This window comes from Mesocricetus auratus, unplaced genomic scaffold (genome assembly GCF_017639785.1).
Source record: "Mesocricetus auratus isolate SY011 unplaced genomic scaffold, BCM_Maur_2.0 Super-Scaffold_100018, whole genome shotgun sequence".
NCBI classification, from domain to species: Eukaryota; Metazoa; Chordata; class Mammalia; order Rodentia; family Cricetidae; genus Mesocricetus; species Mesocricetus auratus.
In genome coordinates this window covers 42382618-42410559 of record NW_024429199.1, presented here as the reverse complement: position 1 = coordinate 42410559, position 27942 = coordinate 42382618, and the positions used below count along the sequence as shown (strand labels likewise).

The following is a 27942-nucleotide window of genomic DNA, read 5'->3' as shown; positions in this document are numbered from 1 at the left end:
GCGAATCATCACCTTGCAGAAGGCGAGTGATCCTCCCAGGGAGGCTCTCTTTTAGGACGCCGCCCTCGGCTCTGTGCTGCTGGCTCAGAGCATCCCTGACGTTTCTTCCACGAGAGTTAGGGGACACCGCGGCGATCCGGACCAGTCTTCAGGTTGCGCAGGGAACGCTGCTGCGGAACCTTTCTTCTCTCTCCCGTGCGATTCCACTCGGGCCTCTTTGGAAACGGACACGTTAGGAGAGACTTTAAACATGGAGACTGCGGATTCTGGCCCTGGGGAGCCTTCTCCAAGAGAGGCTCCAGGGTCCCAGGACGATCGGCTCTTCCTGATTAAAGGTAATGTTGCCCTGCGCTGGAATGGGATGTTCTCGAACTCATTCCGCCTTATCTTGGGCTTTACCCTGAACTCAGCCTGTGGGCCCAAGCGTCACTCACCAGGTGAAGTTTCCCTGCAGGGGCGGGCAGATGTAGTTTCCGGTCCGTGCTGTATTTACCCACCCTCTCTATAGAGTTTCCTCGTACCTGCTACTTTTGCAACTTCGCGCTGCTGTCCTAGAAGACGGGCAAGGGAAAACACCCATTCTCAGCCCCGGAGAACTGTGCTTCACAGAGTGTCCCCAGGAACCCGAGGTCGGGAGGCCACTCAGATTTTCTCAAGAGCCACTTAACCTTGATGTTTTGACTTTTAAATGCAATCGTAAAAGTATCTGACACTTGTGAAAATGTTTTTCGTTTAAACTTTATTTTTAATACCTTCTCCCAATTCTTGGCAGGTGGAATTTTCCTTGGTTCTGCTGCAGCAGCGGGAATGCTAGCCGGATTTGTCACAACATTGTCATTAGCTAAAAAGAAAAGCCCTGAATGGTTCAATAAGGTTTGTAACTCCAAAATCTATTCATAGCATTGCTATTGTTTTTAACAAAGAACAGCTTTTTTTTTTGCATAGGAAAAAATAGTGACCTTTCACATTGTTTTCAAAAATACACCCACAAAACCTCATGGATTTAAGAAGTATGTTAGTTGTCAGTCTTGACCTTTTTCGTGTGCTCTCTTAAAATTAACACAACAAAACTTTGGAAACTTAGCCATTGCCTTTCCTACTCTTAGTAATGTATTAATTGATAACAAGAGACCCTGCTTAGAAAGAAAAACAATGCCGCTGAAACTGTTGATGCTGGTTTCAAGAAGTGTGTCTATTTCATAGATGTTAAAATGTCAGCATTCTTTAAGATGAGTGACAAATTTGCCTTTTTTTTTTAAATGCAAGGAGCAGACATTGTTCAGCCTGGGTCACTGTAAAGCTCCTGGTACACATGTGCTCAGAATAGTTGCTCCGAAAGCATTGGATGAATAGCTGTAACCCACTTGAGACAGAAGATCTGTATTCTGTTAGCAAGAGCATGCATTTGCTGTGCAATGTAACCTACTTTCCCCGGTTGGTGGGAAATGCTCTGGTAGCTATGTGTAGTTGCTTGTCATGTTTCCTCTTTTCCCCTCCATCTGTGTGGCTGATTTATTCATTATTCACATCCGCAAATGTTTACTTGGGATCTTTTAAGTTTCAGTCACTCTGCTACTGAGGTGGAAGGGCACAGAAATCAGTAGCATGGCTATACCCTCAGACAACATTAGTATTCACACGAATAACTATGTAATTAGTTTGATGTGCACTACGGGAGAATATTATGTGAAAAATCACAAACCAATTCTCTTCCCACTTACCTGTAGTAATCATACTTAAGCTTTTATGGATACCATAATGACAAGAGACTGTATCTAAAATGCCTTTCAATTCCCTCTCAATGCTCTAAAGACTTATGGACCTACTAAGATCATTTCGGTGGTTCCTGTGGGTCATTTTCTCCCTATACCATGCAACATTTTTTAAAGAAGAAATTTATTTTGTGGCATTTGGCATTAAGACCCAAACAATATTGGTGTTTAAGAGTGAGTTGTGTTTGATTTCCAAAGCACAGTTATTATGTTAACCCTTGGGTCAGGGATCTGTTCAAGAATCTGATGAGAGTTAGGGATTGTCTTGTTCTACATGTTGACACTTGGTGCTTTGTTTTGTTCTGGGGCTGGGTCATCCCGAGTGCCATTTGTGGTCTAACACGATGTTACACTGTGGTCCACAGAATCCTGATGGCCCTTGAGACAGCTGTTTCCCTATTCTTGTTTAGAGACACGCACTAAAGTGGATGCTACGGATTTTGGCATACATGGCAGCAATGGCACAAATCCATTCTTGTGGTCACTGTGTCCCTCATTGTAATTCACCAGTAATTTTAAAAAAAATTAAAAGGAACCAGCAATATGTAATTGTCATTGTTGAAGTAATAGGGTTACTAACTTTGTTCAATGGTGAGACTTAGATATTCCTGACTTTTAAGATTCCTATGACAGGTGGGAGATGTGCTTTTCTCAGCTTGTCTTCCCCTGAAGGAGCTTCTTTGTGAAGGAACAATAGACAGACTGCGGGGAAGTGGAGTGTTTCCTTAAACAAGTAAGCCCGGCTCTTCAGGAGGGCAGCTGTCAGTCTTGGTTGCCACTGATAGTAAGCTTGCAAGTGAAAACAGTTAGACTCGTAACTACCATCACGAACTTGACAGCTTCTCAAATATTAACAATTCTGCTGATAAGATGTTATGATTTCAGTCCTGATTTTAAATACTGTTTAACACGAGATCAGCAGTTGAGAGATCTGTGTGATTTAGTAAGCTAGTCCCTTCTTCGTGGAATAGTCACTCTGTGTGGAATGGTGTCTGTTCAGAGTGCAAAGTTGACTAGTGATTTGAACGTTACAAACGGCAAATTTTTCACTAATAGGACTCCCTATGGCAACCAAACTTCAGAAGGTTTTTTTTTTTTGTTCAGTACTTGTATAAAAGAAAAAAAGCTAATCAAATACTTCTTTTTCTAACCACACACCTGTGTGAGACCAGAGTCTTATTCATATACTTCAGCTAGCAATGAAAAATGTAAGGAAACATTTTACAAGGGATCCATTATAGATGTGAAAAGCCACTTTTTAGACTGGACATTTAAAAGATTAACAAAAGTGTGAAACATCGATCTTCCCTGCTTTTGGGGGATGGGGGGTAAGAAAGAGAGTTCTTTTATAGCAGTATATAATGGATTTGGCATTTTAAATGAATACAGTATAAATTTCTGCTTTAATTTCTAATATATTAGATATTGATAACGCCCACATATTTGAACATCTTTGGGGCCCATGTGTAAAGGAACTTTAGAAACCCTGCACAGAATGGCTAAAATGTTATGTACGCTTGCCCCACATGGGGAAATGTTGAAATTAGCAAATCCCCACTTACCAGATGATCGCCTGACAGTGTGTGGTTACTGAGTTCATCCTGAGCACCCATTCAAGAGTGTCATGTAGGCTGTGGCATGCAGTCACCACTGGAGGTCTTCTCTCCCATTCCCGGTACTAGCCCCAACCCTGAATGCTTCCAGTGTGTTAGCTGCTCTTCCAAGGGCCTCACTCATTTAACACACAGCCCAGCCCCTGACACACTTAACAGCAGGACACTGAGGCACGCATGGATTAAGCAATTGGTATAACGTGATACTCCCTCTTTGTCCCCCTAAGGGATAAATGTACCACTTTTAGCAATACTTTTATTTAAATAAGCTGTGCTCTCCTGAAAACAGATTCAAATTGCAACCCAAAAGGACTTTCAAATGATGAACCTTTCATTTGGGGACTGCCTTAGTGCTATATTTTCTGATCGATTGGTCTTACACTAGGAACCTGAAAGTTGAAAAAGAATAGTATTGAGAGAACATATATCTTTCTTTGTAATTTCTTGAATAAAGAAAAGGGAAATGCAAAGTGCGAACTCAAGTTAAAAAAAATTTATTCCCCTTGGCTGGGCGTTGGTGGCACACGCCTTTAATTCCAGCACTCAGGAGGCAGAGGAGGCAGATCTCTGTGAGTTCCAGGCCAGCCTGGTCTACAGAGGGAGTGCCAGGATAGGCTCCAAAGCTACACAGAGAAACCCTGTCTTGAAAAACCAAAATAATAATATTATTATTCCCCTTTTATCTGTTAATGCACACACACCACAAAGAGATATAGAGAGAAGGCATGGAGGACAGATGGACAGACAGATACATGTGTGTCTGTGTGTATGTAAGTGCTAGGATTTCGACAACCTGGTTAGATCTGAGATATCTACCAAAAGTGTCGGTCAGCAAGCATGGAGAATCCACCAATCTGGTCTTAATGTTAGGCTGTGGTCAATCAGATTAGCAGACAGGTGTTCTTGCTAGGAGTAGCACCTGGCACCACACAGCACACATGCATAGGAAGGGCCTGCACTAAGAAGTCTCTAAAATCAGGAAGAGATTTGGTGACGTGAAATCATCTTTCCAGGTGGAAGACAGTGTTGTAAATCCACTAGCCCCCATCACATTAGCTAGTTACTCTAACGTAGTTTGCATGAAAAGGCCAGTGAATCCTTTTTTTTTTTTTTTTTTTTTTTTTGGTTTTTACCAGACAGGGTTTCTCTGTATTGTTTTGGAGGCTGTCAGTCCAGCCTGGCCTCGAACTCACAGAGATCCGCCTGCCTCTGCCTCCCGAGTGCTGGGATTAAAGGCATGTGCCACCACCGCCCGTCCCAAGGCCAGTGAATCTTGATGGGATGTTCTAGACTTTTCTGGAAGAATAAATGATCACAGTGCCCCACATTCGAATATCCATCAGTCAGAGAACTCACGTGCGTACAGAGTTAGCAGAGCTGCCTGCCACTTGACCCTAGGCTGGGCTGGCCTCCCAGGTCAGGCTGTTTACCCAGGGAGAACTATAACCTGCTCCAAACAATTCCAGAACATTTACTGAGTATTTTACCAAGCTTTCTGTGTTCATTCCAGGGCACCATGGCCACAGCTGCCATACCAGAGAGTGGGTCTTCCCTTGCCCTACGAGCCCTGGGCTGGGGCTCTCTTTATGCCTGGTGTGGGGTCGGAGTTATCAGCTTCGCAGTCTGGAAAGCTTTGGGAGTTCACAGTGTAAGTAACCAGCCTTGATTGGCTGTTGGCTTTGTGTTGTCCAAACTTCCTGGTTTTCAGATTTGCATATAATTTGGTCTTTGTCTTCTGTAGTAGTGACACAGAATATGACTAAATTCTCACCAATATGTAGGCAACTTCCTGTTGCTAGTAACTTAAGTTTTTTAAATATAATTAATGACTGATTCAGAGCTAATGTTTGTTCTCTATAAATTGGTGTTGCCTATTTAATAAAGTCACTGATTCAAAATGACTTTCTATATTGTTTGAAATCCATACACTTAAACATACTTTGTTATATACATGTTTCAGAGAACAGTTCTAAGTGTGTGTGTGTGTGTGTGTGTGTGTAGGTATATGTAAAATGGATACCCTGAACTAAATTATAATCAGTGAGAAGCTCTGTGGAGCAGGCTGTACAGGCAGATGGGAAGAGACAGTGGGTTGCAGTAGTGGCATTGGTGGCATGGATGAAAAGAACTTTCTCATAATCAAAGTCAGCAGGGGTTGTTGTGGGTCATGGGGTGTGAGGTCCAGGGATTTCTCCAAGCATTGGTCTGAGCAACTGGAAAAGAGAGGGAGACTATGTGCCTGGGACAGGTGTTGGGTAGAATCGGGCTCAGCATGGGACTTGTGAGCTTGAGCTGTCTGTTAGTTAGGCATGTTGTCTTAGTCACTGGTGAAGAGACACCATGACCAAGGTGACTCTTATAAAGGACAGCATTTAATTTTAATTGGGGCTTGCTTACAGTTTCAGAGGCTTGGTCCACTACCATCATAGTGGGGAGCATGGCAGCGTGCAGGCAGGTTCTAGAGCAGAAGCATGAGAAGAGAGACAGACACAGAGAGAGAGAGAGAGACAGACAGACAGACAGACAGAGACAGACAGACAGACAGAGAGAGAGACAGACAGACAGACAGAGACAGACAGACAGACAGACAGAGAGCCCACCCCCAGTGACACAGTTCCTCTGACAAGGCCACACCTCCTAGTCCTAACCCTGTCAAAGAGTTCCACTGCCTGGTGACTGAGCATTCAACTGTATGAGCCTATGGGGGCCGCTCTCGCTCAAACCACCGCACACAGAGAGAGTCGACAGGTGAGTTGGGAAGTCAGGAAGAGGTTCCAGGGAGAGATGTGAATTTGAGACTCACCATATGTGGGTAGAATTAAAAGCCATGATCCCAGCTGCCCTGGGCTCGTGAGAGAACGAGGCCTGAGGAGGCGAGAGAGTGAGAGAGAGTGCCAGCGTGCACTAGGGAAGCCTGAGTGGTGCTGTGGAGAGAAACCACTTCAGAGAGAAACCACTGTGTCCCATCTCGTCAAGACCCATCTGAGGGACACTGAGCTTAGCATGTATGTGGTCGTCATCAGGCGCACTCGGGTGGAAAGCCTCACTGGGATGGACTCAGAAGAGCAGAAGGGAGATCTTGGAAGCAGTGCATCTAGACAAGCCTTGAGTTTTACCGTGCAGCGGATGATGAGGTCATAGCTAGAAGGAAGAGTGACAGAGCAGGGGAGTTCAGTGTCCTTGTTTTATAACTGGGGGGTTGACAGCGTGTCTCTGGTGATGAAAATGACTGAACTGGGGGCATGCCAGAGCAGCCTTCTCCACATGGAGCTCTTTCCACACTAACTAGAGAAGAGCGTTGCCCTCTGCTCGCCGCTCACTGGGAGACGTGGCAGGCCGCTCTAGCCTCCCGCCCTTACTGCAGTCGCCCTTACCTGCTCAGCATTTCTCACAGCAGCCTGGGGACTCCTTGGGAAAGTCAGAAAACTGGACTGGAGGATCGTCGATGATTGTTGGCATTTGTTCCGTTGTCTCCCACTTCAGACTAATCAGACGTAGCCATCTAGAAGATGCTACTGTAGGGAATTGGTACGGTTGGGTCACTTGCCTGGGATCACATAGTTTTCTGCCAACAGACTCAAGCTTGGAACTCAGGTCTGAGTACTTAAGACCTGGGTTTTCCAGCTTTACCTCCACTGCTAAGAGGGGAAATGAAGTAGGCGACGGGGAAGGGAGTGGTGGATTTCACTGATCCGATCCACATGGTTCTTGATAGCTCACCAAGCTTTCCTAGATGGACATCAGTCTCTTACGTCAGAAGAGGAAACATCTTAAGCCCTTGGCTGAAGCAGCAGAATGCTTGGGGGCAAGTGAACAAAACATTTACATCTGTATGTAAAAGGGCAGTATCTGAAAAACTGCAGAATGACAAATATGTGAACAAGTAATGGACTGAGTAAATAATTTTCTAATATTCTTAGAAATACTACTATAGTGTCAACATTACTTAAAAGCCTGCACAGGGTGTCTACATTCATACCAACCAAATGCAACCGATCTATTTATTCTTGTTTCTTTGTACCAAAAATAAAGCACAGCTGCCTAGGAGCTCAGGAGACTTCCCTGACTGGTATGAGGTCTGTTTGGGGGACACTTCCGCTTCTGTGGAAGTGACAGCCATTGATGCTCTGCATTGGTCATGCGGTGCCGACAGTTGGTGTCCCCGGTGGGCAGTGTTGTAGGCATCAGCAGAGTGAGAGCGGAGGTGGGGATTGGAATGCTCTGGTTGGAAGAGTCGTGGCAGCAAGGCCCCACAGCTGAACACAACATCCACACTGCTCATTGATTATAGAGCTGGTGCCGACACAGAGCCTTCACCCTCCCTGCATCTGAGGTACAGGATAGTACTCTGCACTCTACCAAAGGAGACACGGAAACACCAGCCTAGCCACAAATTTGATCTACATTGCTGCAACGTATGCTGGCGCAATGGTGACAGGAAGCTTGTGGGGGTTAATCGACAAGTATCTGATTTGACTGAAGACCCCCTCCACAAGAGAAAAACACACCTGACACTGCTTGGGTGACCAAGAGCCTGAGACTAAATAGCCCAGGGACCTAGGATAAAACCAAATGCTATAGTTCTAAAAACAAAACAAACAAAAACATAGCAATAAAATGACATTCTTCTATACTCACAGATCTGTGCCATCATCAGAGAAGCTTCCTCCTGCAGCAGATGGGAACAAATACAGAGACCCACAGTCAGGTATTACTCAGAGAGTGAGAGACCGTGGAACACTCAGTCCTAAATGGGGTGTTTCCATCAAGTCCCTCCCCTCAGGGCTCAGGAAATCCTATGGAAGAGGAGGCAGAAAGAGTGTAAGAGCCAGAGGGATGGAGGACTCCAAGAAAAAAAGGCCTCTAAACCCACATGATTGGCACAGAGACTGAGGCAACACAAACGGGGCCTGGGTGAGGCCCTAGAACTGAAAAAAGTGGACACTCCCCATCCTAACCCAGAAGCCATCTCCCTTGATAACCAAATGGAACTTTAGCTTCCCCCAAGGGAGTCTCACTAGGGAAACAAACTACTCTTAAGGGCAGGCTGCATGCCCAGCAGTAGAGGGTCAGCAGAACATCAACTCCATGGCATCATTGGAGGATTCTTGTTTTCTTGTCTTACAGTGTCAGGGCTTGTGTGTGTGTGTGTGTGTGTGTGTGTGTGTGTGTGTGTGTGTGTGTGTGTGTGTGTGTGTGTGTGTGTGTGTGTGTTGTATAATTTTATCTCTTTTTACTGTGCTAGTACTTTGCATATATGTTATGACTTCCAGTTGAGTGTTTTTATGGGATTCCTGAGTGTGCAAATGAGTGGATCTCTGATTTTTGTGCCTTCTGTTAGAATCTTTTCCTTCTGTGCCTTTTGTCCAACTTCAATGTGATAGTTTTTGTTTTATTGTTTTATTTTATTGCTATCCCATCCCTTAGCCTGTTTGCTTTCTAAAAAGAGACAGAAAGGGAGTAGATCCACATGGGAGGGGAGGGAGAAAGGATCTAGGAGGAGTAGAGGAAGAGGAAACCATAATCAGGATTTATTATGTAAGGAAAAATGTCTATTTTCAATAAAGGGGCAAAAAGAAGAGTCATCATAAGAAATCAATCTAAATTTTCATAGACCAACAAAAGTAGGTTATTATACTCCAGAGGATCTGGCTTTATGGGCTAGACTGTGCTATTTTAGTTTCTAGAACATGAGCAACTTTGTTTTATGATGCCAATAAGAGGATTATTACCTTAGTAAAATATCTGAGGGGAAAAAATGTTTTCTAGTTAGCATTACTTACTGTGTGAATATGGGGACTCTTTGACAGTGCATCTTAATATTGTAACGGAAGGAGAGTCTAACACCCTGCCTCCCTCCCCAGAGGTCACTGGGCTCATCTGTCCCGTCTGCTCTTCAGAGACACCTCTCAGGGCACTAAACCCTCTGTGTGTACAAGGTTGTTTTAAAGGGCCAGGGTTTTTGTTAACTCATCCAGTTATCCCCCAGAACTCATGTGTGGGGCTACCCTGAGGTAGGATGCCCCAGCAAAGGCCACACCCTGTGCCAGGCTCCCGGAAAGCAGAACGAGGGTCCCTTCCTGCATGACTGTTGAGTGAAGGCAGGAGGCTGGCCTGACTGCTGGTGAACTTGGTCTCTGTGTGCAGCCCCGTTTGGGGAATGCCGTTTTCTACAACCCAAGATGACAATCTCAGTAGACGATGAGCAGAATCATCCCCCCTGCACCAGGATGTAGGTGAATCAAAACCAACTGCACTGTCTCTTAATTGCCGCCGCTGCCTTGAATTGCGCTGTCTGCTGTAGGCCCAGTTCCTCTTGCCTGCCATCTAGCGGCTGACTGAGCGGCTTGCCCGAGGCACTTGCATTTTATTTTAATTCATAGCTACCTCTGCTGGCCTGAGAGGCGACATGTTTAAATTGCTCAAATCGAAACCACTGTCCTAAAATATTTCTTCTTTTCTTTATTTACACATAGTTATTATGAAATTTCATTGTATGGAGAACTCATACAATACCTCAGTGTAAAAATATATTTGTATCTCATACACAGTGGTGTACAATTTAATCAGAGATTCCCAACACAACAGCTTCTGAAAGCTTTTGCATTAGCTGGCAAAGCACTGACCTTGCTCAAGGTTGAAGGTGAGGCTTAAAAACCACCCATCCACCTCAGTGCCCTGACCAGTACTGACCCAGCCCAGTCCAGCTTGATTGTTCTACGTGAGTTCATTGGTCATTTTAATTGTGCTATTTTATCATTGTAGTATTATTGGGCAACATTTCAGCTCAGTAGTTGTACTATGGGGGGAGGAGGAAACACAAAAAACTTCACTGTAGGTTCCTGGTCACCTGGTTAAACCAGCTGTGCACATGATTCCAGGAGACTGGTCATGCAGCCCAGGGAGTACACTGGGGACAGTGTGATTGGATTGTCATCAGGGCACAGGCGGCTTAGTAGATAGTAGAGAGAAATGCAGTATTAAGCAGTGGTCTCCAGTTTGTGGAAGAAAACACGCTTCCGTCTGGTTACTGGTGTGTTACTCATGCAGTGACTTGCTAACTTTGTCATTAGTGTCCTTTTATGATTTACTAGGTATTACTTGGTGGTCAAAGGATTTCTGAAGAGTTTAGCTTATTTGACCTAGACTGTACTGTCCTTTTTCCCCTCTAGAAGGTGAAATGTTAGCTATCCCCCTGTTTCTTGGTTACTGCAGTTATAACTTTGTAGAGGGGGTGTGTGTGTGTGTGTGTGTGTGTGTGTGTCTGTGTGTGTGTGGTGTGTGGTGTGTGTGTGTGTCTGTGTGTGTGTGGTGGGTGTGTGGTGTATATGTGGTGTGTGTGGTATGTGTGTATGTGGTGTGTGTGGTGTGTATGTAGTGTGTGTGTATGTGGTGTGTGTTGTGTGTGTGTGATGTGTGTGTATGTATGTAGTGTGTGTGTGTATGTATGTCGTGTGTGTGTGGTGTGTGTGTATGTGGTGTGTGTGTGTGTGTGCTCTGCCTGTGGCCCAGTGCTGTGCACTGTCATCTCGGAGGCCTGGCGTCACTACTGGTTGGCATTACTGAATGTGAGATTATATGGAATCTTTCATATTACATCTTACGTCATAATGAAAGGCGGATACAGGTGCTCCTCCATGTTCTGCTCTTCTAAGAAACCATCTCCCCTTATGGCTTCTGTGGGATGTGTTCACGTTGCCTGGTGGGTAAGAATTTATAGTTTACAGCTGTTGCCTCTCCAGGAGCTAAAACATCAATTGTAATCAAAGCCAGGAATGAAAATGTTCTCTGCTGTGGCAAATTAAATTATCTAGAGATTTTATTTTAAATTAATAAATAAATGGAGATTTGACTTTATTACTTTTTTTTTTGAGGACGGATTTGTCTTTACATATTGAATCAATCAGCTACCTGTTCCTGTAACAAAGAACCTGAGGGCATTCATTTCTTTTGGGGGAGATTTATTCAGCCCATGGATTTGGAAGTCCCAGCCTATGACTGAGTGACTGCATTGCTTTCTGCTCCTGGTGGGGTGATGGAGAGCAGTGGCAGGCGTGCAAGGTGGACTAGAACTGCTCACACCACCAGTCAAGACTAGACAGCCCATGTCCCAAATGCTCCTTCCCAGCATACCTCCTGGGCCTCCCCCACAAGGCCCTCTTCCCAAAGTTCCCAACATCTAATAGCACCACTCTGGGGCCAAGTTTTGAACATGTGGACCCGGGGAACATTCAGAATCCAAATTATGGACGATTATGTGTAGAACTTACGTTTTTAAAACGATAATTCATTTTTTTTAAACATCCATGTGAAAAGTACAGCAGACCCGCAGAGAGGGGCTTCCTTTGTTGTGATCTCTGTAGAGTGGGGCTTCCTTTCAGACCTGTTCTCCCTATCTGAGGACACGTCCATAGCATCAGATCAAAGCACTCAGCTCCGATAAGCTACTCTGGGTCATTTTTCACTGGACAGTCATAGGGCCATCTTCATACTGTAGGGTGCATACATTTTCATCACTTTGAATGACCCCAGGGCACTCTGTTACATACTATAGTCTATTTAATCAACCCCTGCACAGGGATGAACGTCTCACTACTAAGCGTTATAATGAAGCTGGTAAGCATATATCTTAGTGCACTTTTCCTGATTAAGAAAATTGTTGTAAAGACCAAAGATGTTACTGTTGAAGCAAAGGATGTTTTTTTAAATGTTTTTTATGAGTGCTGTTAAGGGGCTGTGTAGAAAGGCTGAGAAGGTAAGGATGCATGTGTTTCCTAGCTCCCTGGCCATTGGTGGCCTCTCTTTCTCTGTAACATTTGCCAATCTGATAGATGTTAAATTGGGCGTCTTTGCTGCGTCTGGAAGCTTGCACAGTTCTCGGGTCCCGTCCTGCTTCTCTCTGACGGTGTTGCTTCTCTCCCAGGAGCCCGGCCTCCTCTCTAAAACCAAAAAGCTCTGTGTGGATGAAGCACCTTTTAGTGGTACCTTTCTGCCAGGATGGAGAGCATGCACTCTGACGAATTTATTTGCTCAGCCTGGCAGCTGACACACACCTGTAATTGCAGTACCTGAGAGGCAGGGAGAACGATAGAGAGTTTGAGGTTAGCCTGGGCTACATAAGTTCAGCCAGCATGGGCTAAAGAGAAGACTTTAAAAACATTATTTTCTCTAGTTCTTTATTGTAACTGCACATGCACACACATACACACACACACTTGATTTATCTTTTGTTTTTGAGACAGGGTTTCTCTGTGGCTTTGGACTGTCCTGGAACTAGCTCTTGTAGACCAGGCTGGTTTCAAACTCACAGAGATCCCCTCTGCCTCCCGAGTGCTGGGATTAAAAGTGTTCACCACCACTGCCTGGCTTTATCTTATTTTTGAGACATAATTTTTATATTAGCCTGTTAAGCTTACTTCTTATGCCACTATGATGGCCTTAATTAACTAGACTGGAGTTCTTTCTTTGTCCTCTTTGCTAATTTTAATTTTCATCAGTATTCACCAGTGTCTCTTATTGGAGCACGCATGTGTCTGTCTCACACGTGTGTCTTATTAGAGCATGCATGTGTCTTCTCAGTGCCTCTTACTGGTACATTTATCCCTATTGTTATTTCATTCACTCATCTCAAATGAAACGGCTGACCCGTATTTAATTACAGCTGATGAAAGACTCACAGGTTTTAGCTTTGAAGGTGTCTAAGGAGGGAAATAGGCTTTTAAGTGCTGTATGTTTTTCACTTGTTCAGCTAAAGGTTAAAAGCAAGTCTGAATTTCCTGGCCAGTTGTCTAATGGCAGCCGTTTCGGAGTGGCCTGCTCTGATGCTCTGACCCAGGGAGAGCAGCCAGTTTCTTGTTCTCGGTACCACTCTGTCTCACTTCCGCCTCTCGAGGCATTTGCTGGAACTGCAGACAGGGTCATCACGACCTGACAGCCTTGCAGATTGAGGAATAATTTCCTGGAATCTCCTAAACAATGAATGGGAAGTAGACCGTGGTCAGTCAGTCAGTTCAGGTCTGCGGTGACAAGAACATCTCTGTCACCCTGTTTCCTATTCCACTGCAGCAGCTCTGGTGGCCTAACCTCAGCCGGGCGGAGGCATTGGACGTGATGTGGGAGAGCATTCGGTGCCGGGGTCTGAATCCCATGGTCTTGCTCGGGTGAAAGTGGGAGATAATGACTTGGGGTTTTTTTTTTTAAGCGTAGGGAGGAGGGAATCTGCTCTTTGGGCACATTTCCAAAATACTTCTTAAAAAAAATAATAACCACCATTTTCTTTGTGCAAATAAAACCGGGCCTCAGAGCATCTTTCAAAGCGGGGATGTGCATCAGTTGATGGGAGAGAGGAGAGGTGCCGTGAGAACCGTGGTGTTCGAGGCCTGACACACCTGCCTGGGCTCCTCAGCCTCCCCACGGGTGTCACACAGGAGGGGCGGGGCCTAGACGTCTCTGGGTTAGGGTTCTGTGTTTTCCTTTGTCCTGAATCGGATCTCACAAGCAGCCCTTTCTAAACACGGCACTGTGAAGAGGTGGCACTCCCCTTCCCCCCCATCGTTTTAAAAGGCACCTCTTATCGATTGGTCTCTCACAGATAGGGGCAATTCTGAAGCATCAGGTGTGTCGATAGATTTGTATATAGTTATTACTTGTCAGTTTGTACACAGAAAATGAAGTATTCTCTCAAACTGAATTTTACTAACCAAAAGATTTCCAGAATACTTAAAAAACTGTGTGTGTGTGTGTGTGTGTGTAAAGGTCAGTGTTAGACATCTTCAATCTCTCTCCATCTTTTTTGTCAGTCAGGGTGTCTCACTCAGTCTAAAGTTTGCTAATTTGGCTAGGCTGGCCAGGAAGTCCCGCTGTCCTCCCCAGTCCTGGGACTTCAGGAGCACCCCACTGCTCCATACCAGCTTTTACATGGGCGCTGGGACCAACTTAGGCGCTCAGGCTTCACCCAGCACACACGTCACTGACTGGGCTCTTTTGTACTCATTCATTAGTATGCTAAGCTTGGTGACGTTCCCCATGCCTATAATCCCAGAACTGCAGAGAATCTCCAGTCATAAGGCCAGCCTGAGCCATGTGAAGAGACCCTCTTTCCAGTATAAACTAGTTTCTAATGTGCTGCATGTTTTTCCATTCTGTGAATTGCCCTGAGTATGACCACCTTTTCTTGATGGCTGATGTCAGTTATTGTTTGCGTGTGTTAAAAGGCTGGCCTGTTTTTGTTTCCATATTCTTCTTCTCTTGACTCTAGCTTGGCTTTTTCTGGCAGTTCTGTTCATTGCGTCAGTGCAGCTGTACTGAATACACAGCAATGCTTACAGTCCTTGGCCCTCATGGTTTTATTCCTTCTGGTTCTAGTACCGGGTGACCTGATTCCCACCTAGTGCTTTAGGCTTAGGGCCTGCTGGGCTGGGCACTGGTACTTGGGTACACTCTAGGTGTCGTGTGTGATTCCTCCCCACTGAACTGCCCTTTACTCCCACCCTGCATACCAGTCACGCTTCCTGGGTGTCGTGTGTGATTCCTCCCCACTGAACTGCCCTTTACTCCCACCCTGCATACCAGTCACGCTTCCTGGGTGGCAACGCCCACAAAACCGCCTGGAAGGCCAGACTGCCGTTCGTAATTACATCTCAGCATGCTTATCATTCCCCAGGTGCTCCCTGTCCGTCGTGCCCTTCCTCCGCGCCACAGCCATCCCCTTTGGGGACCACTTCTTCCCACAGGGTATGGTAGCTTCCGTGTTCCCCTCTCCTCACTGCAGCCCCTCGTGCTACTGGATGCTTGAGCTTCCGCCTGTGTCTGAGCCACACTTCCGGGGCTGAGCCCTCCCTGTGGCTGCAGCCTTTTGGGCAGTAGCGTCTGCCTCCTCCCCAGCACCGCCGCCGCCAGGGCATCTGTCCAGAGACTGCTGTCGTCACAGTAGGGCCTTTGCTGGCTGTCCTTTTCCGCTGCAGCGTGCACAGAAACGCTGTGGTTTATTCCAGCTCTGAATTCCCTCTTCTGACAGTCCTTCCTCTCCTCGGGCCAGCAGCACAGCACAGAAATGGGCTCAAGTAAGTTGCCTGCCACTGCTGCCTCCGCTTGCTACCCCTGCCCTCCACCCAGCCTCATCCTAGCGGGCACTGAAGTTGTCCAGGTCACCAGTCTCCTCCCATTGCCAGATCTAGGTCTTTGTCCTGTTCCTGCCCCTCCATAGCCTCTGACGCAACTGAGCCTCCTTCCTGAGGAAACAGTTCTCTGCCTGCCTCTCTGGCTTGTCTACTGTCAGAGTGACCAATGGCTTCACGCCCGTCTTCTGATCTCTCTCTCCCTACTCGCTTAGCTCCCTCATGTAGACTCTGGCATTTAAAGCCATCTGTCCATGTGGTGATTCCAGATACGTAGCTCCAGCCCTTCAGACTTACTTCCCAGATACATAGAGCCATCTTCACCGACTTGTCTCATGGTGTGTCTGGAGACAACACACACCAGCCGGAATTCTTGACTCTCTGTGTTCTTCTCTTCATCTTCCCCATTGAGGAGATGCCTTAATCATCTTAGCCCCCAGTTCAAGTCCAAAGCCTGGGATTGTCTCGTTTCCTGTTTCTTCTAAGCCATGAGCGCGTCCTGCCTTTGGCCAAGCATGGCCTCTCTCCTCATGGCCTGTGCTCATCTTTTGCTTGCACATAGACCGTTTCCTGCCCGTCATTTCCCCTCGACTTTTTTCCCATGTGCAGCTAGAGAGATTTTAAAAATGTAAGTCAGATGGATGATGCTTCATTTAAAACCCTTCTATGGCTTCCTGTTAAAAGGTTTACTTGGTAGAGCCTCACCCACTCACTGCCTGACCACGCCCAGTCTTCACCCACTCGCTTCCTGGCCACGCCCAGTCCTCGCCCACTCACTGCCTGACCACGCCCAGTCCTCACCCGCTATTCTTCTGGGCTGCGAGTTTAGTGTTTAGTTCTTAAACAGAGTCCTTCTGAGTGCTTTTCTGGTGGATCCTCTTCCTATACCTGTGTTCTACTTGGAACTGGCTCTCCAGCGAAAAAATACTTTTGGGTTCTAAGATTTGTAAATACCGCCGGGCGGTGGTGGTGCATGCCTTTAATCCCAGCACTCGGGAGGCAAAGGCAGGCAGATCTCCATGAGTTCGAGGCCAGGCTGGACCGACAGCCTCCAAAACAATACAGAGAAACCCTGTCTCGAAAAAAAAAAATTTGTAAATACCCTCACACGAGGATCACTTTAATCTATGAGCAACACACCAAATTTTTTATTTAAAATTTTTAACTAGTTTTATGTTATAGTTTTCAAATCACAACAGAAATTTCTACTTGCGTTCTGTAGGGAGCACCCTCCTTGCTTGTGTTCCGCAGGGAGCACCCTCCTTGCTTGTGTTCCGCAGGGAGCACCCTCCTTGCTTGTGTTCCGCAGGGAGCACCCTCCTTGCTGTGTTCCGCAGGGAGCACCCTCCTTGCAGTGTTCCGCAGGGAGCACCCTCCTTGCAGTGTTCCGCAGGGAGCACCCTCCTTGCAGCGTTCCGCAGGGAGCACCCTCCTTGCAGCGTTCCGCAGGGAGCACCCTCCTTGCTTGTGTTCCACAGGGAGCACCCTCCTTGCAGTGTTCCGCAGGGAGCACCCTCCTTGCTGTGTTCCGCAGGGAGCACCCTCCTTGCAGTGTTCCGCAGGGAGCACCCTCCTTGCAGTGTTCCGCAGGGAGCACCCTCCTTGCAGTGTTCCGCAGGGAGCACCCTCCTTGCTGTGTTCCGCAGGGAGCACCCTCCTTGCTGTGTTCCACAGGGAGCACCCTCCTTGCAGTGTTCCTCAGGGAGCACCCTCCTTGCAGTGTTCCGCAGAGAGCACCCTCCTTGCAGGAGCTGCAGTGCAGATGCTTCCAGGACAGCCATGGTGCTGGCCCTGCCCTCTTAGCATCCCTTCATTCCTCATCAAGGTAACTGTCACCAGTTCTCAATTTTTAAATAGTTTGTGGGGGTTTTTGTTTGTTTTGGTTTTTGGAGACAGGGTTTCTCTGTATTGTTTTGGAGGCTGTCCTGGAACTCGCTCTGTAGACCAGGCTGGCCTCAAACTCAGAGATTTTTGCCTGCCTCTGCCTCCTGAGTGCTAGGATTAAAAGTGTGTGCCACCACCACCCAGCTTCATTTTTAATAGATAATTTGACTTGGTCTTCAATTGAAAAGAGTAATGAGTCGCCTAAAATAGAAAGCCATTAGGAGCTATTTGGCTGTATTTGGCTCCGTGCATCTTTGAGTAGTCCTCCATCTTCTCAGGTCACAAACATCTTGCCTGTCTTAATGCTTGGCTTCTTGAGACTTACTGTAAATAAAAAGCTGCTTTGTTTGGGGTATTCTTTATTTTGGAATGTTGTCATTTTCCCTCTCAAAATTGATTTAGTTGTGGCTGAGGGAAAGACTGAAGAGCCGGCTGTCATCAAGATGGTATTTCTGAAGAGTCTCAATCTCTGGAAAGAAAATGACTGGATAGGATCTGCCCAGCTAAGAGTCATCATGTCCTTGAATCTGAAACTCAAGAGCACTCATTCTAGAAAACAACTTGACTGGTCACAGCAATCATTACAGAAAGAAGGTGGGAACAGTTGTCAAGCTAAATATTTCAAGTGAAAAGTGGGGTAAAAGAAATTACAGCCATCAGTGATAGTTTGTGGTCCATTTTAATGGTTTCTTCTGATGCGGATGCCGCAGAGGATTACCACACACAGGATAGGGATGCCACTTGTTATCTTATTAGGGAGAAATCACTTATGTGAGAAGCCGAGAACTGAGGTCAGCACTCTGCTGGTCTCCAACCTCGACCGGAACCCCAAGGAAGAGCGTGACCCCTCCTTCCTTGACCTTTGTCTCTGCCCTCCCCCACCTACCTGTGACCACGCCCAAATGGCCGTGATCAGTGCTGCAGGTGAGATCTCTACATACATTCTTCTAAAACGGTGGTCACCATTTAATGAAGATGACCATTTTTTTTATTCCAGTTTTTAACTGGACAGCTTTCTGCCATAAATATGATTGCCCGTGTGCAGAGACCTCACCTGTCTGTTTAGACTGTTGTGTCACAGTGGCTCTGCTTTCTCCAGGAAGCCCTTCTGGCTTGGAAACATAAACACCATCAGCCACTAACTCCACACTCCCCTGCTGGGTACCTGCTCTCCTGGACTGTATTCCCGCAGTGGGAGGAGAGGCATTCTTGGAGTCTGGCTATAAAATAACTAATCTTGCCAGATGATGACAGGGTTACATGTACCCAGGTCCCTCATTCTAGGATAGCGGCTCGCTATGTTTCCAAGAGGACACACTGAGCATTCATCACGTGGTGGAGGAGAACATGCCATTGTGTTTCCTGGGCATTTGTAGTTTATTAGGCTTGTCATAAACTGTAATGTTTGCATCTCCTCAGAGATTTGAAATTAGTTCACAAGACTGTCCGGAAAAACACACAAGAGATGAGATATACCAGCGTCAGAGGTTTGCAAAGTAATTGTATTTCACTTCTTTAGTCAATAATCTAATTTACACATTGGCTCAAAGTTGATCTGCCATTCTGAGGTCACCTTCATTTTAGTGGAGGGCTATAGGGCATCTTTCTCCGTGAGAAATTGTAGGGCGTGGGGAAGGATTTCTGTCTCTGTTGTTGTTTATCTCTTTATTCATGTGAAAGTGTGTGCCTGAGTGGGTTTATATTTGCCAGGTGGACTCGGTGCCACACAGAAACCAATGCATGTCAGGTGTCCTTGTGACCGGAGCTAAAGCGGTAAGGCCACCAACCTGGGTCCTCCGCAGGGGCATTATGTGCCCTTAGTTCTGGCAGGAGAAAAAAGGGGCGTGGCTGTACAGTCAGCTTGTACTAACCCTCCCTCCCCTCTCCTGCTGCCCTGTCCAGGTGTGCACCACGGTTATGATACAGGCAAAAAATGAGGAGTGCGCCCAGTATCTAGTTAGTATGCAATGTCAGGGCAGATGAAACAGACACAAGCAGCGGGAGAAAAAAGCTCTAGAACTCACACATTGAAAGACAAAAAAAAAAAATGTATCTTAGACTTTTCAAGGATTTACTTCCAAAAAGGAAAATATTTCTACATGAACTAAAGAATCGCATTGTTTTGAGTATTTTTTATAATGAAGATTTATATGTTATACATCTGTCTGCAACATTGGAATTGGAATTACTGCACACAGTATTCTTGGTTTTTGTTGTTAAATCATATTAAATGTAAACTCAATGTAGTTTTGGGGGAGGTGCTGGGGAAGAAAAGGTCCTCCATGTGGATGCACTGAACGAGGAGCCCCGCTTCTCCCGCCATGCTGTCTCTTGGTAGACCGCCATGCTGTTTGTTTTAGCCTGATTTTCACACTGAGAACAAAACAATTAATTCCAGGGGTCTGGACTGGGCGTTATATTTCAGCATTAAAGAGTATGAGTTTGCAACTCCAGTATTTCCTTGCTGGGGGAGAAAGCCCTTTATAAAGCAAGCCTTGCTGCAAGCCTGCGGTTGCTGGGCCGGGAGGACCCAGCCTACGCTGAGCCCTTGCGCGACTCTGTTGAATGGGGGCTGCGCAGCCGCAGTGGGAGTAGAAACTGCGCCTGTACTGCAGGGCGACGACCGTTCTGGCCTCAACCGTCTTCCTCACCCGGTTCGCTTCCTCCACCCGAGTGAGCTGCCATGGCCTGGGCTACAGGCATCCTGCGAGCCAGCAAAAGAGTAGGTGCAGCCGGAGTGGATATCGGAAACCTGAACATAGCTCTGCGGCCCAGTCGGGTGCTGAGTGTCCCCCTCAACCGGGCCTGGTGGCGAGTCACTCCCACTTCCACCATGGCGACCGTGAAGGGTGAGTTTATCCAGAGCTTCAGCTCGGAAAAGCCCGTCCTCCGCAACAAGGTCTCCATCATAGGAACCGGGTCAGTCGGCATGGCCTGTGCCATCAGCATCGTGGCAAAAGGCTTGGCTGATGAGCTTGCCCTGGTTGACAGTAACGAAGACAAGATGATGGGTGAGACGATGGATCTCCAGCACGGCAGTGTCTTCATGAAAATGCCAAATATTGTTTGCAGCAAAGATTTCCACGTCACTGCCAACTCAGAGGTAGTGGTTATCACAGCAGGGGTACGGCAGGTGAAAGACGAAACGCGCCTGAATTTAGTCCAGCGAAACGTAGCCATCTTTAAGGTGATGATTGCCGATATTATCAAGCACAGCCCTCGTTGCAAGATGATTATCGTCTCCAATCCAGTGGACATCTTAACTTACGTAACCTGGAAACTGAGCGGGTTTCCCAAAAACCGTATTATTGGGAGTGGCTGTAACATAGACACTGCTCGTTTCCGTTACATGCTTGGGGAGAGGCTTGGGATCCACTCGGAAAGCTGCCACGGGTGGGTCCTTGGAGAGCACGGAGACTCGAGTGTCCCTGTGTGGAGTGGAGTGAACATCGCCGGGATGCCTCTGAAAGAGGTGAATTCCGCAATAGGAACTAGCAGAGACCCCGAGCAGTGGGGGAACGTCCACAAGGAAGTGATTGCCAGTGCCTATAACATCATCAAGATGAAGGGCTACACGTCCTGGGCCATCGGCCTGTCTGTGGCCGATATTGCCGAGAGCATTCTGAAGAACCTCAGGAAAACACATCCGGTTTCCACCAAAATCAAAGGTCTCTACGGAATAAAACATGAGGTGTTTCTCAGTGTGCCCTGTATCCTGGGAGAGAATGGCATCTCGGATATCATAAAGGTAAAGCTAAGCCCCGTAGAGGAAGCCCAGATGGTAAAGAGCGCAGAAACGCTTTGGAAAATTCAGAAAGACATCAAGTTTTAAGCCTTCCTTCTAAAGATACCGAAGACAACAGACACGGCGCCTGCGGATGTGGGCTGGATTGGGGGCTCTGAAGGTTGGAGGTCTCTTGTTTGGTGTGTGGTATCCAGCGGCTGGGTGACTTTGCCTTTTCAGTGACTGCATTAAAGGTATTTTTGGTGTTGAATTACTGGTTCTTGCCTGTTGGTGTGGTATTCAAGAAATTAATGACTTTCAACTAGAATGTGAACATGTTGGTTGGCTTATATCTGTATCCACTCTTAGGCCATTTTAAGAAGTAACTCCTGTGGGCTGGAGAAATGTCTTAGTGGTTAAGAGCACTGGCTGCTCTTCCAGAGATCTGGGTTCAATTCCCAGGACCCACAGGGCGACTGGGCGACTCATAGTCATCTCTACTGGGATCTGATGCTTTCTTCTGGCAAGATGTACATGCAGACAGAGCACTCATACACATAAAATAAATAGATCTTAGAAAAAATAACTCCTGCATACAAAAATATGTAACATTTCTTGTGATACATTTTGAGACTGCCTTTGTTGTTTTGGAATGAACTACCCGAGCCATTAAGACATTAGGAAGGGTGGCACTTGGCTGCTCTTGCAAGGACCTAGGTTCAGTTCCCAGCACCCACATAGTCCTATACATACATGCAGGCAACACACTTGTACATACAAATATTTTTTAGAGATGTCGTGTAATGGGGACTGCAGCTGCTTCAAGAGTAGGGGGAGAGAGAAGAGAGGTAAGGAGGGAGAGATGGAAGAGAGGAGGGAAGGGAGAGAGAGAATCCATGTATTATGCTTGTGAAGCCAACTTAACATGGAGCCGTAGTGGTCAGGCTGTGGGAAGGGCTGGCTTGCAGAGGTGATACAGGAGCTGCGCTGGTTTGGTAAAGGGTCCAAAGCACCGCTAAGATTGCAGTTACTAAAAATGAAGGTTGATTTGGTGGAAGCCTTTTAGAACTGCCTTTGAACCCGTTATCACGTTGAATCAAGATACAGGTTGTAAATTGTTTTTGCTGGGCTGGGTCTTAGCCTTACTGTGGCCTTGGCCTAAGAGAGTGGCCCTGCTGCTCAGTTTATCTCACACGAGGAGAAGGCAGCAGCTTGTGAATTGTCCTATTGTTAAATCGCAGCTTAAGACCTGGCCATTTTAATAGGCACTTAGGGATTGTATTTCTCAGGAAGTCGTGGGTTCACTTTTTATTTCTAAATCGGTTGGCTGACTGTGCACTCTGGACTGTGTGGGTGTGATGCAGAATGGTTTGGAAGAAAGCAAAGACACTGCTCCGCCCTTTACATAAATAACAGGGATGCGGGCAGCTCCATGTTAGCCTTCCTAATGCCACCAAACGTAGCAGTAACACTGTCTGGATGCCTCAACTCTGGATTCTTGCATCAACAGGATGTCAGTGCCCGCTCTCTGAACCAGGCCAATGATGATTAATCAATATTACTGAATAGACACCAGCAGCAATGTTCCCATTTAAAAGAGCATGTATGTGTGTGTGTGTGTATGTGTGTGTGTGTGTGTGTGTGTGTGTGTGTGTGTGTGTGTTTGCATGCTTGTATGTAAGATTGTATATGGGCCCTTTCTTGTTGAGCGGAACTCCTATACTTACTCATTGAGAAGATGGAGAAATGTTCTGATTCCCCAGGAGTTGGTGATATAAAACTGGACCAAGTGATGGGCTGAGTTGACCATGGGAGCTATGTTTCGGTGGTGGAGACTTCCCAGGCTTGGGGAGCTCCTTTGCAGGGTATCTGTTTATCTCATAGAGCCTCAAGCTTTTCTGTAGCCTTCCTTCAGGCCCCAGAGAGGCCTTGCATCCGTCATTCTTCCTAACCTAGTCAGCACAGACTGAGCTGTGTTATAATCCCATGCTGGGGTGATACCAGGAAGTGCTTTGCCATACAAGCATGAGGACCTGAGTTCAATCCCCGAAACTGCTAGCATTGGGACTGCAGAGACAGGCAGACCTCTGGGACTCCCTGGCCACTCACCTGTCCTACCCAGCAAGCGTTGGGTCCTGGTAAGAGACCCTGCCTCAAAAAGCAAGGTGGGTAGCTCTTGAGGAACAACATGAGGTTGGCCCCTGGCCTCCATCTGCATGCATGCATACACTTGTGCACACACATACACATCCTCTAACTCTGCCTTGACAGAAAGTTAGTCCACTCATGGATCGTCCATATAGGTTCAAGCTGATGTCTTGGGAAGCTCCCTAACTGCACTTCAGCTTGCTTTGTCCCTGAGGCACCGTCATGGATACACAGGGTTCCTCTCTTTCAATACAAAGAGAGGTCTAGAGAGTTGCGCTTCTGCAGTTAAATGTCTAGATGTGGCATGTTTCTTTTTTCCATACTCGCTAGTCACATGGCTGCCTAGCTTCAAGGACAAGAAGAAGTGTAATCTGCAGAAGTGGGTGATCCTAACCACTGGTGAACCCCATCTTCAGAAGCGGGTGGTACTGACCACTGGTGAACCCCATCTTCAGAAGCGGGTGGTACTGACCACTGGTGACCACTAGTAATGTGCCCCTCATACCATCCAAGCTAAAATGTTCAAGAGTGTGTTCATGGCTTTAAATCATTTTCAGTGAAAGGTGGCACGGGGTAAAAGGCTTAGGGGCACTTTGTTTTCTAGCTCACAGAACCAGAGTGGCCACAGGGAGAGTCCTGGGTATCGGTCAGACAGTCATACTTTCAAGCCGTGTCACTTAGAAGCAAAGCAAATTAACCTCTGACCTCTGCTTTCTTGTATGTTGGGTTGGAGTCATCATTTCTCTGCACAGAATTGTGAAGGTTAACTAACAGCCCAAAGTTTTTGGTTCCTGACACATCACCAACCCCAAGGGGAAGACACCATTTCCCATTCAGATATCGTGTTCACAGCCTTGCTGCGTTTTAACTCCCGCTATTAGTAACCAGTGGTCTTCTGTTTATGCAGCAGCCCTACCAGCAGGTTCCTAAATCACCTCTGCCCGCTCCCCACCCCCCCCACCCCCGCATCCAGGGGATTTTAGAGCCTCTAATGAGACTGGCTGTGCCTGAACCCACATGTGGAAACAGAAGCTGAAGAGGACAGGGAAAAAAAAAATTCTAACTCAGCTTTTAGTGCCAACAGCTGCCTGCCTGTTAGAATTGATTCCGTAAGGATTTGTGAGATTAGAGATAAGCCTGATATGTTAAGAAATTTTTCAATACACAATGAATGAGAATGGTTTTCAGTTTCTTTTTCCACAGCCTAGACATGCCATGGTAGTGCGGGGCAGCACCCGACTGCGCATGCTTGCAGAGTGCACACACGGCCATGCAGTCACACCTGCCTCCCCAGCTGGATGACACGCTTATCTGGTTGCTGGAAGCTTCCGTTGCTGACTTTAGAAGGGGGATAGCACTTGCCCTGATCACTGTTGGGGGGTAAATGATCAATACGCCAGCACCAGGCATACACACTCTAAGCCACACTGCTGGCTGTTCTCAATCCTGGCATACTGATTCAAAAGCTCCCAAGGAAGCTATTGGAGCATGAGGGGGAGCAATATTAGAGGCATAACCTTGGTTCTCTTGTAACATCTAAACTATCAGTCAGACCAAGTTCCCTGAATGTCCATATTTCTGATAAATTAATTGTGATCATGTTCCCAGCTGACATGAGGCCGGTGTAATTTCAGGGCAAGGTTCTGGGAGCTGTAGGTTCATTACTCCAGGGAATACAGTGATACCTTAATCCCTGCATGGAATACCTCCTCAAGTTTGCAGGAAACAGCCTGTGGCTGCTCACAGAGGCCCTGCAACCCATAGCATGAAAAAACTTCTCCCTGGTCAAAGTAACAAGGGAGGAAGAGATCCCAGAGTTCTGCTGTGGAGTCGTGTGACTAGAATGTTCACATTCATCAAATTCTGGGGCAGAGGGAAAGTTCCATGGCAGTAGCTGCGACTTATCCTTAGTATATTTAGGTCCAGATTAAACTTAATTTTACTCAATCTTCAAATCTGTTTTCAGAGGCATCTTTAAATAGGGGAATAACCCATTGACCTTTGTGTGACTTTCACTGATAGATATTTGACATAGATACTGTCCACATAAATATAAGTAATGAAAACTTGAAACCCCATGGAGCCCCTTGGTTTGAAGCAACCTGAGAGCCTGTTTACAGCCTATGTGTGAACTCTGGGTGTCCATCCTCCACAACCTGAAGGCACAGGGCTCAGCCATGTCCTTTACCCCAAGTCCTCAGTGTCCACGTCTGAGATGTCCTGCATCTCAGTCTGAAGCCTGACTACTCCTGGATGGGTGATTTCAGGTATGATTCCCTCTAGTAACTAACTCACTTATGACCTCAGGAATAAGTAATACAGTACTCGGGATTGAAAGACAGACAATGAGATCAGGGATGAGGAGACAGAGCAGCGACCGCACACCCCACCTCCCAGCCTCATCTGTTTGTCCTGCCTCTCCATTCCTAGCAGCCGATGACAAGTACCACTGATGAGGGAAACAAGTGTGCTTGTACTGTAACGCTACACAGACCAACACAACATAAACTGTAAAAGACATCAGCCAGAAAGGCAAGGAACAGCGTCCTGCAAACTGTGGCCAGAGAGGCATTGGGCTTTCCATTCCAAACCTCTATGCAAAGTTCCTTCATAGGCTGTGCGACTGGCGTTTTTGACAAGCACTTGTTGATGTGACTCTTGGGTATTTAGCATCTGTGTCAGCCCTGCTGCGAAACGCACATTGGTAGTCACAGCAACTGTGACCACAACAGAGAACCCTCCCTGTTCTAGTCCAGTACAGCACGGCCACTGGTGCTGTGGAGAACCTCTCGTGAAGCGTCATCATAGCCCCGCCCAGCGAGAAACATAGGCAGAGGCAATGCCCATGTGTGTGCCCAAGACTAGCATCTGGCTGGCGAAGTGTCTAGACGTGAGCAGTGGTTACCACATTTGCCTAACACGAGACGGGCACTGGGAAATGTGGTGCTTTGGGGGTTCAGGGTTTGCCTAGGTATGCAAAGATTAGCAAATGGGTCTAGAGCATCCATATGGTGGGCCTCCTCCTACAGATGCCATAAAATGCTGAGAATAGTCACACCAAATGGTCCACAACTATACAGCCATGCTTTTAGTAAACACGCCGTGATATTTACATCCGTGTGAGCTTTGGTTTTGGAGTATAGCACACACATCTGGATAATGCTACCGTGGCCATGGCCCTCACAGACTGAGGACTCACCATGAGCTGGGAACGGCACATTGCGCTCACTACCCACCTTGTCCGTACAAGTCTTCAGGCAGGTAACTACCGTCCCCTTTCTGCCTGTGTGGGTGCCGGTGAGGAAACAGAGGGGCTGGGGCTGGGATATGAGCAGTGGTCTCTCCACCACCAATGTCGCCAAGTGTATGACATGGAGGCTGGGGGTACTAGCTTAGAGTTTACAAATACTGAAAACAATGTAACCCCTGAGTTTGTCAACAGGGTAAAGATTTAGCCTCCATTTGAAATAAGCACATATCACCAACAGCAAAAGAGAGGAAGAAAGAAGAAATGTTACCTGTATCTCCAGTAGCCTCCCACAGAAGTGATTGGTTGTTGCAGAGTCCTGAAGCTTTGTCCAGCTCAGCACCTAGGTCCAAAGAAAACTGTGATGGGTGTGGCTGCCTGGACCATGTGTTGTTACCGAGACAGCTCTGCCGTGGCAGGGCCACGTACACGGAAAAGGATGGGTTGGAGTGTGCACTAGAGAGACGGTCCTCCTACAAACCACTGGTGCCTTACCTACAGGTCTGCACTTGGTGTGACCCTTCAGACCCCTCCTTGACTCTGGCTTCGATTGCCTTTCGCTGGTGAAATTTCAATGTGAGTTCCTTCACACTGGCACATGCGAATATTCTAGTATACCTGTCATTAGTTTTTCTTTCCTGCTCTAAACGTCTGACTTGGAATGGCCTGAGTGTAATCGTGTATCTAGATGGACAGAGATTCTATTGCGCGCTGCATCTCTGTTTGAATGGCCCGTGTGTAATCGTGAATCTAAATGGACAGAGATTCTATTGCATGCTGCATCTCTGTAAGTGAAAGCCACCTCGCATCCTGCCGTGGATGCACGTGCCGGGGAAGCCGTATGGTGAAGACGTTGCCTTCTGGAGCAGGGTTGTCTGGTGTTTAGCAGTGGATTCACACCTGGAAGAACGGCTATTGTGTCACGGTGAGGAGTACAGTCCTCAGCTTCACTGCTCTGTCGTTTGCGTGGCAGCCGTGAGGCGTGGAGTGTTTTCCACTCAGCAAGATGCTGCCGCTAAGCGCTTCATCTGTTCCTCCCTTTTTCTGACATTTGATATTTTTTTCTTCTAGATGAAGGACTTTCGAAGTAAGATGCAATCCATATTTCCAACAATTCCCAAGAACTCCGAGTCAGCTGTTAAGTGGGAGGAGGCCCTGGGATCCAAGTGAGATGGGCGTGGGCGACTCCAGAGGAACAGCAGCTTCGGAAACACCACATCGGGAAGGGACTGGGGTGACTCCTCTAGGAACACGTGCAGATGGCCGTGTACCCAAGGGCCACAGCCATAGCCATCTGTCTGCGTCTATGGTACAGGGAGGGAATGTTTTCCTCAAGCCAAGACAACGATTTAATTGCTGAGAAGTTCCCCTCGAGGAGGAGGGGTCCCAGAGGAACTATTTCTGTTTAGAGCAATAAACCGTGTTTCATAACCACAAA

The 27942-nt window shown here is 46.9% G+C and overlaps 2 protein-coding genes across 2 annotated transcripts; both read left to right on the top strand.

The window, feature by feature from the left end:
* Positions 1-213: 213 nt before the first annotated feature.
* On the top strand, positions 214-27942 carry Tmem242 (transmembrane protein 242). The gene is made up of 4 exons (XM_005065913.4): positions 214-335; positions 773-873; positions 4896-5033; positions 27576-27942. The coding sequence occupies exons 1-4, from the start codon at positions 251-253 to the stop codon at positions 27672-27674; spliced, it is 423 nt and encodes a 140-aa protein (XP_005065970.1). The 5' UTR covers positions 214-250; the 3' UTR covers positions 27675-27942.
* On the top strand, positions 19676-21380 carry LOC101831021 (L-lactate dehydrogenase A-like 6A). Its single transcript, XM_005065911.4, has one exon. The coding sequence runs from the start codon at positions 20069-20071 to the stop codon at positions 21215-21217; it is 1149 nt and encodes a 382-aa protein (XP_005065968.1). The 5' UTR covers positions 19676-20068; the 3' UTR covers positions 21218-21380.

Coding starts and splice junctions, on each gene's coding strand:
- LOC101831021 (XM_005065911.4), top strand. CDS start 20,069: ATGGCCTGGGCTACAGGCATCCTGCGAGCCAGCAAAAGAGTAGGTGCA.
- Tmem242 (XM_005065913.4), top strand. CDS start 251: ATGGAGACTGCGGATTCTGGCCCTGGGGAGCCTTCTCCAAGAGAGGCT. Junction 336..772: donor TCGGCTCTTCCTGATTAAAG/GTAATGTTGCCC, acceptor AATTCTTGGCAG/GTGGAATTTTCCTTGGTTCT. Junction 5,034..27,575: donor AAGCTTTGGGAGTTCACAGT/GTAAGTAACCAG, acceptor TTTTTCTTCTAG/ATGAAGGACTTTCGAAGTAA.